The sequence below is a fragment of the Berghia stephanieae genome, chromosome 5 (assembly GCF_034508935.2).
Source record: "Berghia stephanieae isolate SIO BIC M18660-M18661 chromosome 5, UCSD_Bste_1.3, whole genome shotgun sequence".
Lineage (NCBI taxonomy): Eukaryota > Metazoa > Mollusca > Gastropoda > Nudibranchia > Aeolidiidae > Berghia > Berghia stephanieae.
Genome location: NC_088364.1, coordinates 10,088,720 through 10,106,932, shown reverse-complemented (window position 1 = coordinate 10,106,932; position 18,213 = coordinate 10,088,720). Strand labels below are relative to the sequence as shown.

The following is an 18,213-nucleotide window of genomic DNA, read 5'->3' as shown; positions in this document are numbered from 1 at the left end:
CCCCCCCCCCCCTCTCAACTATTATAGAAAAAAAGTTTTTTTTTTCAACCCCGCTCCCAAAATAAAATAAAAAAGTTTCCCCCTCCCAAACCCCGTACTAGATTTTTTTTTAAAAGTCTTTCCCCCTCCCAACTATTATAGAAAAAAAAGGTTTTTTTTCAACCCCGCTCCCAAAATAAAACAAAAAAGTTTCCCCCCTCCCAAACCCCGTACTAAATCATTTTAAAAAAGTCTTCCCCCCTCCCAACTATTATAGAAAAAAAGGTTTTTTTTCAACCCCGCTCCCAAAATAAAATAAAAAAGTCCCCCCCCCCCCCCCTCCCAAACCCCGTACTAATAAACCCTCCCAACTATTATAGAAAACAACGAGATTATATTCCAGCACTAAAATAAATAGTTATAATGAGTTTTAAAAGTAATGTCTTGTGCGTTTTGCTCTATGGATCAGAATGTTGGAAGATCACAGAGAGTATCATGTGGAGTCACTGGAGTTGGAGAGTCTCATTAGTTTAGGAGAAGATGGCAATGGTTGGGGCATGTCTGTTGAAGACCTGATGAAACACTGATAAATATCAACCGTTTTTACTCTCCCTTATATTGACTTGAATCAGTATTTTAAGTTAACACACTGACTCACACATACACAACTTAATATTAATTATCATTAACATTATTATCATCATTCTAGATAGTAAGAGTAATAAAAAAGAACAACAGCAATAATGATGATGACGACGACGATGATGATAATGACGATTCCTATTATTGATGTAACATACCCATGGGGAAAAGTAATTTTGATTCCAAAACTCAAAACCGTTGTGATGATTATCTCGTTATTATACGATGGTGATATAGAATATAGACAAGATAGTGAAGTAGTGAGTGTGATCCGTGGGAAATCAATTTGCCAGATCGAAAAATATATAAAAAGCCAAATTTGCTCTGGACAATTCAAGCCGAATGCCCCTATTGCTGTCTTGCACCCCCACCACTCTCATTTGTTATTGCATTTATACCATGGAATGTATACCAACCCTCCCCTCCCACCCCCGTATAAAAATGATAACGGAATTCGTATACTTACTTTACAAAAAAAAACTCAGTTCCTCCGCAAGGCTTCGTTTTTTGGGTAGGAAACAAAAGTCTGAATATTTTATTAGACTTTACAGTTTACGTTCGGACGCCAAATTATTGAACTAAAATAATTCAGAAATTTTACTTACCAGCGTCAGTGACTCAGTTCGAACTTTCGAACTATTATCATTTTAAAGAAAATCAACCAGATTTTTTTTAAAGCCCCCCCCCCCCCCCCCCCGCCCCAACCCCCAATCGTGCTTTGCCTGTTTATCCTGGACAAGCATTATCTTATTTCTCATATTATTGTCCACAATCATAGCCCTACTATAGTACTCTTTTAGTATGCCATGTCCACAATCGACCATTAGAGATAAACTTAAAACTTCACAAAACACTCGAACACAAAATAATAACACCCCCATCCCTCCAATGTCGACCCAACATACACTCGCTCACAAACATAATATCACACACACGCACAAACACACACACACACACACACGCACACGCACACACAAAAACACACTCACACACAACTATTTTGTCTTATCTTATTAAAGGCTAAAAATAGGAATCATCCTTTAAATGCCTTTTACAATAGTTTATAATTACAACATCTCATATAGCTTGTATTGTATCATTCAGAGACAGTTTTACACAACTTTGAATGTAATGAAAAATATATCAATACGACAATGTAAAGTCGAAAATTACTATCATAGAATACTGAAGTTATTGAAAATTGTTCATGATCGAATGAGTCATAAATGTACAAAGTTCATCATATAATGATATATTAATGACAACTCGACCCCCTCACTTCTCTAATTAATGGATTCTTGGAAGACGTCGAGAGTTACCTCGCTAATATCAAGGGCAAACAAATTTGAAAATGCTGACCTTGGCCTATTATATTCTTTGCTTCTAATGACTGATGTCACAACGGCCGAGGCTTTATATACGTCTCATGTAGCGGCGAGGGAAAGCAGTTTATTTTCTGCTTGTCTCTATTATTAGCTTATTAGGTTGTGATGAACAAGTTTGTTTTGTTTGTTTGTTTTTAAGGGTTTTACGGCGCTTGCAACACATCAACGTCATATCAGCGCCAGTACAAAGGAAGAAAATGTGATTGTAAAAAGTTTTAGAATTATAATTATAGCACACAAGAAAAGGTAAGACAAAGGGGAATTGGTTCAAACAGGAAACAGATGTAGATTCCAAGAGCACAATATCAAAGCAAAGTACTTAGTTTGAGATCACCTAAAAGTCTCATCCAGACACAAGCACAGGTCCCCACTAATAGGAATACACTCAAAAGTTTACAGATCATTACAGTGTATATATAATATATAAATAAACCATAATACGAGTATAACAGAGAGGTGATTTACAAGACAAATAATATCATTTCCCAAAACAATAACTATACATTTTATTGTTTTCCTCCCAGTCAAGGACTCTGGCCAGGGTCAGGACAAAACCAAGTAATCTCATTCTAAGCCAAAGACAGAAAGCAATTGGAAAACATATACAGGGGGATAGAAGACACAGCAAGTACCTCCCTGCCCACTATGGGAGGTCGGGAACCCCACCCAGGATGAAACGAGTGGTAGTTGCTAATAGATTCTTCCTTGACTACTACTCCCAATTTTTCATTAAAATTAAACTTATGAACATTTTGTAGACGTACGTCTTACTTTCCTCTGCGATATTATAGACAGTGAACTTGAAAGTCTTGGGTAAGCAGTGCTTACTAACTGAGTTTCTATGGACAACACGTGCCTGCTCCAACTGGGGAAACGCCAAACGAAAAATTTGAAGCCAGTCGCCGTGAAAAAAAAAAAAGCAACTGGAATTTGGCTTCACCCAAGCCAAATTGGCATTCTTGCTTTATGTTTCTCATTCTTAGAGTTGAGGTACGTGGTAGTTTGGGCACTTTTTCGTCATTTCTCAGTCGTGTATCAACCATAGAATTCCTTGGTATCAACAAAATATTCTATTCCTTGTTGAATGTTCACTCTAATAATAATAATTAAAAAAAAAAAAAAAAAAAAAAAAAAAAAATAATAATAATAATAATAATAATAATAATAATAATAATAATAATAATAATAATAATAATAATAATAATAATAATAATAATAATAATAATAATAATAATAAATCTTTATTGTCCACAAAAAGGAAAATTTTCCCTGGTGAACAAACATAATAAGCATTATAAATCTTATATAATATAATAATCACAACAAATTTACTTCACAATATTCATAGACACCTTTGCAGATTAAAATAACAGGGAACATTTTTTTTAATGCATTGAAATTATAATTGCACACGTATTAATGTTTTGCGTTCTGGTAAAATGCACAGAACATCGCCAGCCGGATATAGCATACCAACACGTCAATCTATGTGTAACAGATACATTGAACGTTTATAGTCTGATTGATGTAATAATATTATAGTGAGAAGTAAGCATAAAAATTGCTGTCTAAAAACAATAACAAGAGCCGAGTGACGTCAGTTTCGTTCCTTCTATACATATCCAAGAACTTTACTCACCCCGTCCACTCTCTTCAATACATGGACCTATTCTCACTCATCGCATTCTTGTGCGGCTATGGGGTCTTATGGTATCATACTCGCCTTCGGATCGGAAGGTCTTGGGTTCGGGTCCCGCTCCGAACGGCGCATAGTTGAGCCCAGGGAACAAGCTCTTTACTCACATTCTCTTAGATTAAAAAGAGTACCTTTCTGTTGATAACAAGAAATGAAGTGAGTAGGAAAGTGGCTGAAGACAAAGCGAATTTTATATTTCCCGGCAATGGGGGCTCGTACCCGCGACCTTACAGGCACAACAACTCCGCCTGGCCGGGGAGAGCGTGGCTCTACTGTCTGAGCTATCCACAACTCAAAACAAACAAAAAGTGGTTTCAAACTCAAGAAGCTCGTCATCATGTTAAATACAGCCAGGGTGATTTTGACACCTTGATTGTATCAATGATGTTTTAAAATGCAACATGTAAGTGAAAATTGACTGGGATTTCAAATGGTACCATGTTGTACTTTTACTGTTGCATTATTGGGAAATTGAAATTACTCGACATTTTTTTTTTTAATTCGAAGTCTAAAAACAAAAAGATCAACATTGAGCCTAGTTGAAGAAAAAGCACCCATCACTAGTGAACGTATTGTGATTAAAATTCCTCATCCTATTCAGCCAGCAAGGTCAGGGTATGGCACAACATACTTCATTTGGTCATAAGAAAACAAGTAAAATCTCTTTTTGTAAGTGTCGGTGCTACACTAGCTCCAATTGTGAGGTAGAACTGTATCAATAAATAAATGGCTGGCATGAGACTTCAAGGTTGTGAAGTGATTAAAATGGTAACATTGTGAGGGTCAGGGATGTGTGTCACACAGTGTGTGTTCTTGAACACGGTGATCTGCTAACACAAACTGATAAATAAGGCACTTTGCATTCATTAGCCATTCGACAAAGATATGAAAAAGTACCTTGATATTGTCAGTGTCGGATAGTGTAAGTGTGCATTAACTAATTACACGCATATTAGCTCAATTACACTGCTTAAAATAGAACTGTGTTCCATATATGCTCTGATAGGGAAAAAAATCAAGCCCTTTGAAGCACATTGAGCACGGTGAAGCCATGGAAGTGCACAATATAAATTAAGATTTGCTCTTGTAAATTATTGAACAGTGATTTTCATCAATTAAACCTCAATATTTGTAAATCTCTATTTCACTCTCCCTGATTTTCTCTATATTGGTGTTTGAAGGAATTATTTTTTAAAGACTTGCAACACTTTAAAGTCATTTGAGTGAATTAGAAGGGAAGATGGTAGAATCGTAAAATATATAGCTAAAATTGCATGTACCAAAGAAAAATGTCAGACAAAGGGGACTAGCTCACCAGAAATCAGAAGATCTTATAACAGTTTGATATAACCTTGTCTAGTCTGAAACTACCTAGAAGTTCCACACCGACACTGGGAATTCTAGTCTGAAACTACCTTGAAGTTCCACACTGACACTGGAAATTCTAGTCTGAAACTACCTTGAAGTTCCACACTGACACTGGGAATTCTAGTCTGAAACTACCTAGAAGTTCCACACTGACACTGGGAATTCTAGTCAGAAACTACCTAGAAGTTCCACACTGACACTGGGAATTCTAGTCTGAAACTACCTAGAAATTCCACACTGACACTGGGAATTCTAGTCTGAAACTACATAGAAGTTCCACATTGACACTGGGAATTCTAGTCTGAAACTACCTAGAAGCTCCATCACTGATATTGGGAATACAAAAGGGATATCCTAAGATGGTTATTAAATAAGCATTATTCCACCCCTCCCATTGGAAAACACAATCATTTCTTTGTAAAAAATGTAATCGTTGAATAATGCTTCGAACCCGCTGAATAAAAAATGTATTCAACAATTGCAGAATATTTTCACTCATTTTATTGGCTTAAATATAGGTTGAAAAGACAGCTGATTGGCCATCGAAAATAATATTTTGGTGCGTATGAATATAAATCCAACGTTTTTCTTTTTTAGGTCAAAGTAAAATTCAAGCAGACAAAGAAAAATGACAAATCGAAGTTACTACAGCTATGCATCCAAAACCATTAACCCCCCCCCCCCCCCCCCCTCGAATTTCATTGTGCCTTCGTCGATTTACATCGCTAATACACATTCCAGAAACAAGATAAGTGCACACAACAACAAAAATAAAGCTGACATGTTATTATGTTTGGACATTCAATGTTCCAGTGCCAGATTAATTGAGGAAAAAATGCCAAACAAATTACTGGACAATTCAGAGTGGTCGAAGTAAATGCCAAAATTTTAGAAGCCTGACATTTTCTAGTAAAGTAAAATGCAAATTTTGATTACAAGCAAATGTTTTTCCACTTATAAGACATTAAGATGGCTTTTCTCCAGAATGGATTCTTGAGTGCCTATGCAAGCTTGAACTTCGCGCAAAAGCTTTTCCACAATTAAGACAATGATGTGACTTATTTTCTGAATGGATTACTGAGTGTCTATGCAAGTGTGAATTGCTAGCAAATGCTTTCCCACAATCAAGACATTTATATGGCTTTTCTCCTGAATGGATTCTTGAGTGTTTTTGCAACTGTGAATTTTGAGCAAATGCTTTTTCACAAGTAAGGCATTGATATGGCTTTTCTCCAGAATGGATTCTTGAGTGTTGACGCAAAACTGAATTGCGAGCAAATGCTTTTCCACAGGTAAGACATTGAAATGGCCTTTTTCCAGAATGTATTCTGGAGTGTAGCTTCAAGGTTGAACTGTCAGCAAATGCTTTGCCACAAGTAAGACATTTATATGGCTTTTCTCCAGTATGAGTTATTAAATGCCTCCTCAAACCAAACTTATTTGTAAACGTCTTTCCACAAGTGGGACATTCATTTTCCCCGAATAAACTTTTTGGGTTATTATCTAAGCCGGACTTAAAATGTAACTCTTTAGATGTGTTTCCTTCTTTATGAACTTGAATGGGATTTTTGATTTCAGATTTACAAAAGGATGAACTTTCACCAGTAAGACTCCTATGACGAATTTCTCCAGTTTGAGATTTTATGTTTGACTTTATGCCAGAAGATGAAGGAATATTTCTATGACAAGAATTATCTAATTTCCTTTCTTTTGAAGCTTCTCTCACTTCCATCTGCACCACTTCGATTATCAGGTGTATTTCCACAATCAAGAAAATGATGTGGCTTTTTTCCTGAATGGATTACTGAGTGTCTATGCAAGTGTGAATTGCTAGCAAATGCTTTCCCACAATCAAGACATTTATATGGCTTTTCTCTAGAATGGATTCTTGAGTGTTTTTGCAACTGTGAACTTTGAGCAAATGCTTTTTCACAAGTAAGACATTGATATGGCTTTTCTCCAGAATGGATTCTTGAGTGCCGATGCAAGTCTGAATTGGATGCAAATGCTTTTCCACAAGTAAGACATTGATGTGGCTTTTCCCCAGAATGGATTCTTGAGTGTAATTGCAAGCCTGAACTTCTAGCAAATGCTTTTCCACAAGTTCAACAACATTGATATGGCTTTTCTCCAGAATGGATTCTTGAGTGTTGACGCAAAACTGAATTGCGAGCAAATGCTTTTCCAAAGGTAAGACATTGAAATGGCCTTTTTCCAGAATGTATTCTGGAGTGTAGCTTCAAGGTTGAACTGTCAGCAAATGCTTTGCCACAAGTAAGACATTTATATGGCTTTTCTCCAGTATGAGTTATTAAATGCCTCTTCAGACCAAACTTATTTGTAAAAGTCTTTCCACAAGTGGGACATTCATTTTCCCCAAATAAAAGTTTTGGGTTATTTTCTAAGCCGGACTTAAAATGTAACTCTTTAGATGTGTTTCCTTCTTTATGAACTTGAATGGGATTTTTGATTTCAGATTTACAAAAGGATGAACTTTCACCAGTAAGACTCCTATGACGAATTTCTCCAGTTTGAGATTTTATGTTTGACTTTATGCCAGAAGATGAAGGAATATTTCTATGACAAGAATTATCTAATTTCCTTTCTTTTTGAAGCATTCTCTCACTTCCATCTGCACCACTTCGATTATCAGGTGTATTTCCACAATCAAGAAAATGATGTGGCTTTTTTCCTGAATGGATTACTGAGTGTCTATGCAAGTGTAAATTGCTAGCAAATGCTTTCCCACAATCAAGACATTTATATGGCTTTTCTCCAGAATGGATTCTTGAGTGCTTTTGCAACTGTGAACTTTGAGCAAATGCTTTTTCACAAGTAAGACATTGATATGGCTTTTCTCCAGACTGGATTCTTGAGTGTTGACGCAAAACTGAATTGCGAGAAGTTCAGGCTTGCAATTACACTCAAGAATCCATTCTGGGGAAAAGCCACATCAATGTCTTACTTGTGGAAAAGCATTTGCATCCTATTCAGACTTGCATCGGCACTCAAGAATCCATTCTGGAGAAAAGCCATATCAATGTCTTACTTGTGAAAAAGCATTTGCTCAAAGTTCACAGTTGGCCTTTTTCCAGAATGTATTCTGGAGTGTAGCTTCAAGGTTGAACTGTCAGCAAATGCTTTTCCACAAGTAAGACATTTATATGGCTTTTCTCCAGTATGAGTTATTAAATGCCTCCTCAGACCAAACTTATTTGTAAAAGTCTTTCCACAAGTGGGACATTCATTTTCCCCAAATAAAAGTTTTGGGTTATTTTCTAAGCCGGACTTAAAATGTAACTCTTTAGATGTGTTTCCTTCTTTATGAACTTGAATGGGATTTTTGATTTCAGATTTACAAAAGGATGAACTTTCACCAGTAAGACTCCTATGACGAATTTCTCCAGTTTGAGATTTTATGTTTGACTTTATGCCAGAAGATGAAGGAATATTTCTATGACAAGAATTATCTAATTTCCTTTCTTTTTGAAGCATTCTCTCACTTCCATCTGCACCACTTCGATTATCAGGTGTATTTCCACAATCAAGAAAATTATGTTGCTTTTTTCCTGAATGGATTACTGAGTGTCTATGCAAGTGTGAATTGCTAGCAAATGCTTTCCCACAATCAAGACATTTATATGGCTTTTCTCCAGAATGGATTCTTGAGTGTTTTTGCAACTGTGAACTTTGAGCAAATGCTTTTTCACAAGTAAGACATTGATATGGCTTTTCTCCAGAATGGATTCTTGAGTGTTGACGCAAAACTGAATTGCGAGCAAATGCTTTTCCACAGGTAAAACATTGAAATGGCCTTTTTCCAGAATGTATTCTGGAGTGTAGCTTCAAGGTTGAACTGTCAGCAAATGCTTTTCCACAAGTAAGACATTTATATGGCTTTTCTCCAGTATGAGTTATTAAATGCCTCCTCAGACCAAACTTATTTGTAAAAGTCTTTCCACAAGTGGGACATTCATTTTCCCCAAATAAAAGTTTTGGGTTATTTTCTAAGCCGGACTTAAAATGTAACTCTTTAGATGTGTTTCCTTCTTTATGAACTTGAATGGGATTTTTGATTTCAGATTTACAAAAGGATGAACTTTCAACAGTAAGACTCCTATGACGAATTTCTCCAGTTTGAGATTTTATGTTTGACTTTATGCCAGAAGATGAAGGAATATTTCTATGACAAGAATTATCTAATTTCCTTTCTTCTTGAAGCATTTTCTCACTTCCATCTGCACCACTTTGATTATCAGGTGTATTCTGGGATGTGGAAGGTTTATCAAAACGTGTATCACAATAATCTTTGGTGTCATTCTGAGATATTTCAGGCAAATCAACACAATTGACAGTCGATTGATCAATATCAATTTCAACATGAAAGCCATTCTCCTGGAGTCTCTCATCCAAAGGATTGTCACAGTCTTCAACATCTACATCTTTGGGCTCTGCAAATAAATTTTTTTTTAAAAATGCAAACGATAAAAATCCATGACAAGTGAATAAAAACACAAAAGCGTAAATAAATAAATGAAATAAAGAAATCTTTATTGTCCTAAAAAAAGTGGCAATTTGTCATTTGGTTACACATTTATAACAATACAATATTGACATAGACACTCTCACACAGATGCACACTAGTAACATCGTAGTCATCGAGAAAAAAAAAAAAACAAAAACAAAAACAAAGACGGCATCAACAACATCATCATCATCATCATCATCATCATCATCATCATCATCATCATCATCATCGTCACAACAACCTTCCTAATATTTCCGTTACAATCCTTCACTTATAGTAACTTGTGTAGGTACAATAAAATGAATCTGTATGTGTGTGTGTGTGTGTGTGTGTGTGTGTGCGTGTGTGTGTGTGTGTGTGTGTGTGTGTGTGCATTTATTGTGTTTGTATTTCTGGCTCCAAATAAAAAAAAAGAGTGAATGTATAGGTTGTAAACATCATCAAAGACATTTGTAAAATTGACCTCATCGTATAATAGTAAGATTGAACAATGGATTACTTGAGCTTTTTATTTTTACGTGAGCTTTTTTTATATCGCGCAAAATCCACTAAACATGCTCAAAGCACTTTACAAGGGGTCCCTGACCAACAGCAACAAGTAGCATGTAGAATGAGACAAGACACCTGTTAGACGGTATTACAATTTTTTCGGACAGAGACAACGCTGTTAATGGCCAGGTACTCATTTTACACCTGAGTACGGTGAGAGAATGTGAGTAAAGAGCCTTTTCCAAGGAATCAACTATGCACCGAGCGAGGTTCGAGCTCAGGACCTTCCGATCTGAATGCGAGTGTCATACAACAATTCCACATAGCTGTACAACCACAACAAGATTTAACAATGGATAATTCCCTCTCAAAATTACAGTATGCCTAACTTTGCCACCAAAGACATAGCGGCCGAATTCTGGCACAGTTGGCAACATAATCATATGTAGAATAGGGAAGGGGGAAGGGAGAGTGATCAATGTTCCTACTCTCTTTTGGCAATTTTTCAACATCATTCTTTTCATTATCATAATTTTTTTATTTTTGAAATATGATTTATATATAAATTCAATGGCAGAATGGTGGAAAGGAGTAAAAATCGGAATGATTCCGCCAAAAGCAGATGGGTTGGCTAGTATGGAGACCAGAGTAATTTGCCCCAATATATACATAAACTTTTTTCAATTTGCAAATAAGATATTCAAACCTGAATCCAGGAAGTAGCATGTATGGTATTTTGTATGGTATATAATGTTGACTAATATCCTTGCCAGACGTTCTTACCAGGTTTGATATCAAGAAGAGCAGCAAGCTGTTCCTCCGATTCCAGTGTGTCATTCACCAACATCTCTGTCATTTGATTCACAGTCGATTCTGTAGCCAGACTTGCAAAGCCAGCTGGAAAAAAAATATTAAGAAATCAAGGAAGTTATTATTACATTCCAGCACGGTTCCTCAAAAACGGTTTCCTCAAACTCATTTGACTGTCCCAAATTTTTTCATTATTAATTTTTGTTGTCATTCCATTCCTTCCGCGACCTAATTTTTACCTCAGACATGATTTCCTCAAACTAATTTCATGCATCCAACGTAAATTTTAAAAAAATAATGAAATATTTTCATTTTTTAATGCGCCTGATGATTTCGACCACTGATGATTTACTGTGACATTGTTGGTTATGTAGGAGTTTATCTTGTGTATCTATCTACACTGCAGATGTGTCTAAATACATGCAAACACTCACGACCACTCACATACTCTATAGCTGTTTCGCATGACACCTCTCTGCTTATTCTTATCAGTCACTTAATTAACATCCTGTAATTTAAGTGTAAAACTAACTTACTTCTTTGAAGACAGTCCCATACCCGAGTCCTCAAACTTGACTGTTGCTGGCTCTCATTGTCTTTATTGAAATGTGGTGATTCTGCTAGAAATTTTTTTTTTTTTAAATAAATTTTAACAGCCAGTGAAAAATCCATACAACCTGTAAGTGAATAAGGAAGTGAATAAGGAAACAAATGAATGAATAAATAAATAAATAAATAAATAAATATTTGTGCATATTTCATTATCACATTTCTACTGTTTGACCACAGTTAACACATTTATTATCACATTTCTACTGCTTGATCATAGTCAATACATTTCATTATCACATTTCTACTGTTGGACCATAGTCAACACATTTCATAATCACATTTCTACTGTTTGACCATAGTCAACACATTTCATGATCACATTTCTACTGTTTGACCATAAATACATTTCATGGTCACATTTCTACTGTTTGACCATAGTCAAAATTACTTCGCGATGGTGGTGAACGAATCGGCGATCTCAAGAAGTGGGTGAGAGAGGGATCTAGAAATGACTTTGGGTTTGAAACGAATATTTTTGTGTTCGTGGATAGCTCACACGGTAGAGCCACGCTCTCACCTGCCAGGCGGAGTTGTCGTACCAATAAGGTCGCAGGTTCAAACCCCACCACCGCCGCGAAAAAAATTTTTATTCTCTATTGTCTTCTGGCACTTTTCTACTCACTTCATATCTTGTTGTGACCATAGTCAACACATTTCATGATCACATTTCTACTGTTTGACCATAAATACATTTCATGATCACATTTCTACTGTTTGACCATAGTCAGCACATTTCATTATCACATTTCTACTGTTTGACCATAGTCAGCACATTTCATGATCACATTTCAACTGTTTGACCATAGTCAGCACATTTCATTATCACATTTCTACTGTTTGACCATAGTCAACACATTTCATGATCACATTTCTACTGTTTGACCGTAGTCAACACATTTCATTATCACATTTGGCTAGGGCTATTGGTCAGTACTGACCCCCAGGCACTAGCACATGCAGGTCAGTACTGACGAACAGACGCCAGTGCCTGGGGGTCAGTACTGACCAATAACCTGGTGTCTATTGGTCAGTATTGAACAACAGGTGTCACCGCCCACAGACAACCTCTCTTCGGTCTGTGCCACCTCCCGCCATTCATCAGCACTGACGAACATACTTATTCGTCACTTCCTAAAGTATACCATTAAAAAAAAAAAAAAATTAAAATCCCAGGCTCTCAGGCCAACTTATCCGATGGCACTCAGTAACACTTGGTCACTTAGATAAGTTTGATTTCTAACGCGTTAGATGCCGTTGGGGCAACGGTATGACTCTCGTTATTTCAAGCCACCATAAGATTCTTTTTTATTTTATGTTGTCCATTCTATTTCTTGTTGTTGTTGTTTTGTTGTTTTTTTAATGGTTTTATTTCGGTATATTTTCATTATAGCTTAATTTAAAGAAAAATAGAGGAAAATGTGTTATATAATATTTCTTGTTACGATTCTTTTATAATACTTTGTCCATTCTATTGATCAGGGTTTTTATTAATTTTTTGTTTTGTTTTTGTTGTTTTTGGGGGGTTTTTTGTCATGCAAAATAATAATAATAACAATAATAATAATAATAATAATAATAATAATAATAATAATAATAATAATAATAATAATAATAATAATAATAATAATAATAATAACAATAATAATAATAATAATAATAATAACAATAATAATAATAATAATAATAATAATAATAATAATAATAATAATAATAATAATAATAATAATAATAATAATAATAATAATAATAATAATAATAATAATAATAAATAACGGAAAGGAGGAGAAACTTGACATCGAATAGATTATTCTATTTTTGGGCAGCGTGGCTCAGCGGTACGTTCTTTGCTTCATACCCGAAGGTACCGAGTTCGATCAACCGCTGCTGCTGCCCTGTGTGACCTTAAGCAAGTCACCTCGCCCTAGCTCAACTTGTGGCGCTGCACGCAGCTGATGCCTAGGTTATTCCAACCTACCCTTGGTATAGACCCTAGATACAAATTTTCCATGAATAAAGGGAATTTTATTTTATTTATTTATTATTATTATAAGAATATACTGAAAATAACTGAACTTGTGAACGTAGTTTTAAAGTACGGCTTCTTAACTCGTAACACAGACTATAAGACGTGGGTGGGAGATAAAAGACATATTAGTCGTAGTAGTAATAGTAGTAGTAGTAGTAGTAGTAGTAGTAGTAGTAGTAGTAGTAGTAGTAGTAGTAGTAGTAGTAGTAGTAGTAGTAGTAGTAGTAGTAAATAGTATAGTAGTAATAGTAGTAGTAGTAGTAGTAGTAGTAGTCGTAGTAGTAGTGGTAGTAGTAGTGGTAGTAGTAATAGTAGTAGTAATAGTAGTAATGGTAGTAGTAGTAGTAGTAGTAGTAGTAGTAGTAGTAGTAGTAGTAGTAGTAGTAGTAGTAGTAGTAGTAGTAGTAAGTAGTAGTAGTAGTAGTAGTAGTAGTATAGTAGTGTAGTAGTAGTAGTAGTAGTAGTAGTAGTAGTAGTAGTATAGTAGTAGTAAGTAGTAGTAGTAGTAGTAGTAGTAGTAGTAGTAGTAGTAGAGTAGTAGTAGTAGTAGTAGTGTAGTAGTAGTAGTAGTAGTGTAGTAGTAGTAGTATAGTAGTAGTAGTATAGTAGTAGTAGTAGTATAGTAGTAGTATTAGTATTAGTTTAGTAGTATAAAGCTGTAGTGAAACAGTAGGGGGCGGTGGAGGGGGCGAGGTGAAAAAGTCACGGCGGAGGTGGGGTGGGGGTTGTTGGATGAGCGAAGGTCAATCTTCGCGAAGGAAATACGAACGGTCGGATGGCGATGTGATAGTAAAGTGGAATATAGATAGATAGATAGATAGATAGATAACTATGCGATTACGTGCTCCCTGTGTGGGATTGCTTACGTTGGTGAGACCGGAAAGAGGCTGGATGACAGATTCATGCAGCACTTGCACGACATATCGAACTGTGCAGACAGCCGTGGCCAGACACAAGTCAAAAAAAAACCTACCTCTGTTTCAAAAACTAGCATCTTTCAACTTTCCACTAAACATTTAGATTTTTCAGAACTTTAGTTCGTTATCTGACCCGTTGAATTTGTTGTCTGCTACAAACAATTAGACCTGTCAACAGAGGATATTTTTACTTTTGAACAGGAAAAAAGAGTATTATTTCTTGTACCTTTCAAGGAAGGACTGGTTCAATAGTAATAGCAGACAACTTTTATCCCCATCCCCCCTCCTCCTCTCCACTCCCACCACCACCTCCTCCTCCACCACCATGACCACCACCTCCACTGCTGCAGCTGCTGCCACCACCACCACCATCACTACCACCAGCTCTAGTGCATGGTAACTTATGACCTTGATTTCTTTTGTTCAAACCTGCACAATCCCACTTATTGTGTGTTATAGGCAGAACATAAGTAGCTGGGTTGAAACATGCGTGAGACTAAACTGGCCAAACAGATAATCTTTACTTTGGCATTAGACACCCATTAACCGATGTCTTGGTTTTTAATCCTAGCCTAGTGAGAAAAAAATCATACATGTATTTGCAAACTGAGCAGAAAGTTTTCGTTTTACCATGAGCTGGGAAGGGGAAGGGATAACACTAGGGACAAGAGAGAGAGAGAGAGAGAGAGACAAAGGTGCTTCACGGTGCGTCCTTCGTGAAATTTTAACCTCTTCAGTTACACTGAACACACTCAAATGCTTACATTATACATTAAAAATAACAAATATAACTAAATAACAGAGAGATGATTTACAATGAAAAAAATATCATCTCCCAAAACAATGACTATGCATCTGACTGTTTCCCTCCCAGCCAAGCACTACAGCCAGGGCCAAGGCAAAACTTAGCAATCTCATTCCAAGACAAAGACGGAAAGCAAATTGGAAAACAGATATAAGGGGATAGATGACACAGCATGTACCTCCCTGCCCAGTATGGGAGATAAGGAACCCCACCCAGTTTTTTTTTTTTTTTTTTTGTTAATAGAAAGCAAATGCATCTTCAAATCTAAACTCCTTTTGGTGGTAGGCGTTAAGCTTTTTTTCTTTTTCTGTCTGAATGTATGGTGGACAACAAGGAGCTAAAAGTCGGTTCCACCGGCCCACCTTTCACTCTAGTCCTATCTAGAAAGTCGTAGTCGTCTAGTCATAAGAGTCAGAATGTCAGTACGATTGTAAACTCAAGATATGAAGTGAGTAGAAAAGTGCCAGAAGACAATAGAGAATAAAAATTTTTCGCGGCGGTGGGGGGGTTTGAACCTGCGACCTTATTGGTACGACAACTCCGCCTGGCAGGTGAGAGCGTGGCTCTACCGTGTGAGCTATCCACGAACACAAAAATATTCGTTTCAAACCCAAGTCATTTCTAGATCCCTCTCTCACCCACTTCTGGGACCGCCGATTCGTTCGCCCACCACCATCGCGAAGTATTTTGACCAGCAGTTAAGCTTAATAGCCAATATTCTCAACACAAACATATAACATAGAAACGATTGAGACATTGAGTATGCACCGGTGTATGGGGTGAATTTTTAATTCAGAAAAGTGAGTGGAGCAGGCACTTATGTTGGTAACAACAAGATATGAAGTGAGTAGAAAAGTGCCAGAAGACAATAGAGAATAAAAATTTTTCGCGGCGGTGGTGGGGTTTGAACCTGCGACCTTATTGGTACGACAACTCCGCCTGGCGGAGTTGTCGTACCAATAAGGTCGCAGGTTCAAACCCCACCACCGCCGCGAAAAATTTTTATTCTCTATTGTCTTCTGGCACTTTTCTACTCACTTCATATCTTGTTGTTACCAACATAAGTGCCTGCTCCACTCACTTTTCTGAGTACGATTGTAAACTGTTCCCCAGTCAATTAACTTAATGCAATTACTCCGCAATTCCTTTAATTGGTGTAACGTACCCATGGGGATAAATCAACTTTGATCCAAAAATCAAATTTGTTGCGATGATTATCTAATATAATATAGATCTACGATGAAATCCATTAGGAAAAGACATCTTTATTTATTTATGTAATGTGTTTATTCCTAACTTGGAGGTACGTGGTAGTTTGAGCACTTTTTCATCATTTCTCAGTATCAACAAAATATCGCATAGTTCGCATTTTAACTGTTCCTCATTTAATTTTAATGTTAACAACGATATCTTTTTTTTCAATATTCAAACCTACCTGGAGCACCCCACACTCCAGGATATGCATTGTACGTATATAAAGCCACTAGTGAAGCGATGTATAAATCTGTTGTCCCTTCCCTAGGCATTTTTGAGGCAAAAAAAAAAAAAAATATAAATATGAACCATTGTGAAGGGCATTGTTCATGGCTATCTGTAGATGAGGCTAAAAAAAAAACTATAAATATGAAACATTGTCAAGGGCATTGTTCATGGCCATCTCTAGAAATGCGTTAAATAAATGTTCATATTTATTGACATGGTCCAACAGTTACTATAACTACTTCTGCTACTACAACTAATTCTACCACTACTACTACTACTACTACTACTACTACTACTACTACTACTACTACTACTACTACTACTACTACTACTACTACTACTTTAGTCAGATTTTTTATTAATGGCGCATGTTTTTCTGTTTATTCTCAGCTGTCCGTCTATCAAAAGTTGTAAAAATTTGTGTAAACATTTGAATCAATTTGTCTTCTGAATCTAGATTTTGGACCAAATGGATGCCATATTAAAAACGTTTTCTTCTTTAAGACATATAAAAAAAACTACTTTAACACATAACCGCTGTCATAAAATTCGAGATTTTACACTATAAAAAATGAAAACAAGTTACTCACCACGAAGTATTAGATGAATTCATCGTTTTTCAAAAAAATCTCATGCTGACACGTAGTTTTGGCTAGTGATTATGAGTTCAAGTCATACTTGTTTCAGAAATAATAACAATTTGCTTTAACTGCTATAAACTAACATCTTATGAAGTTTACAGTAAATTTTGAACTTATGATTTATTGCATATTATCTACATTATGTTGTAATTACCGATATGAAAGCTCTAGCTCTAAATCATTTGAAATACTGATTATATACTCAATATTGTCAAATTACAAAGAATGTTGTTTATATAACTTTGAAAAATTACATGTATGCACGACCGTTTCACAGAGCATTTAAAGGCTTTTAAACCACAATATAAGCTTTTACACGATATGACATCTCTATCGGTGCCACTCTCGTAAAGCTGCGAAAAGAAATCTACTTGTATCTATAGATAAGCAATTAAGGAGGACGGCTATGGAATTGGAATTTCACAATCAACCCCGAGAAGACGGTTTTCGAAATACGACAGAGAGATCACCAGTGATGAACGATGGAGCTGGGTGAACGTAAACATTAAACATACATCTGACAAAGGAATGGACGTCTGATAATTCAGGTAGGAAAAAGCTCATGGGTTCTGGACGGAGGATCATTGAGTCTTGCAGGTGGTGAAGATATTGGATATTTAGAAGAATGCTTTACCATTTTTTCTTTTATGTATCATATGGAAGGTATGTAGTGACTATAATTCTGGGATCAATGCAGAGGTGTTTGAAGACTAGCTAAAGAACCGTTTGCTGCTTTTCACCCAGCTGCATTGCATTGGACAAGGCTACTACAGTATTCAGTGGCCCATGATCACTTCAAGGCTCCAACTTCGGCAACTATAAAAACTGATATG

General features: G+C 36.2%; 1 protein-coding gene and 1 pseudogene across 1 annotated transcript in view; both read right to left on the bottom strand.

Annotated features, from left to right (window-relative positions):
* Positions 1-5,290: 5,290 nt before the first annotated feature.
* On the bottom strand, positions 5,291-8,055 carry LOC144973856 (uncharacterized; annotated as a pseudogene).
* A 43-nt stretch (positions 8,056-8,098) lies between these two features.
* The window catches only part of LOC144973855 (uncharacterized), a 28,227-nt gene continuing 18,112 nt past the window's right edge, over positions 8,099-18,213 (bottom strand). The window contains exons 7-9 of the mRNA XM_078916746.1: positions 11,434-11,574; positions 10,871-10,984; positions 8,099-9,521 (exon numbers count right to left, since the gene is read on the bottom strand). Coding sequence (XP_078772872.1) covers positions 8,116-9,521; positions 10,871-10,984; positions 11,434-11,574 — 1,661 coding nt within the window. The 3' untranslated portion in view covers positions 8,099-8,115. The remainder of the gene's footprint in view (positions 9,522-10,870; positions 10,985-11,433; positions 11,575-18,213) is intronic.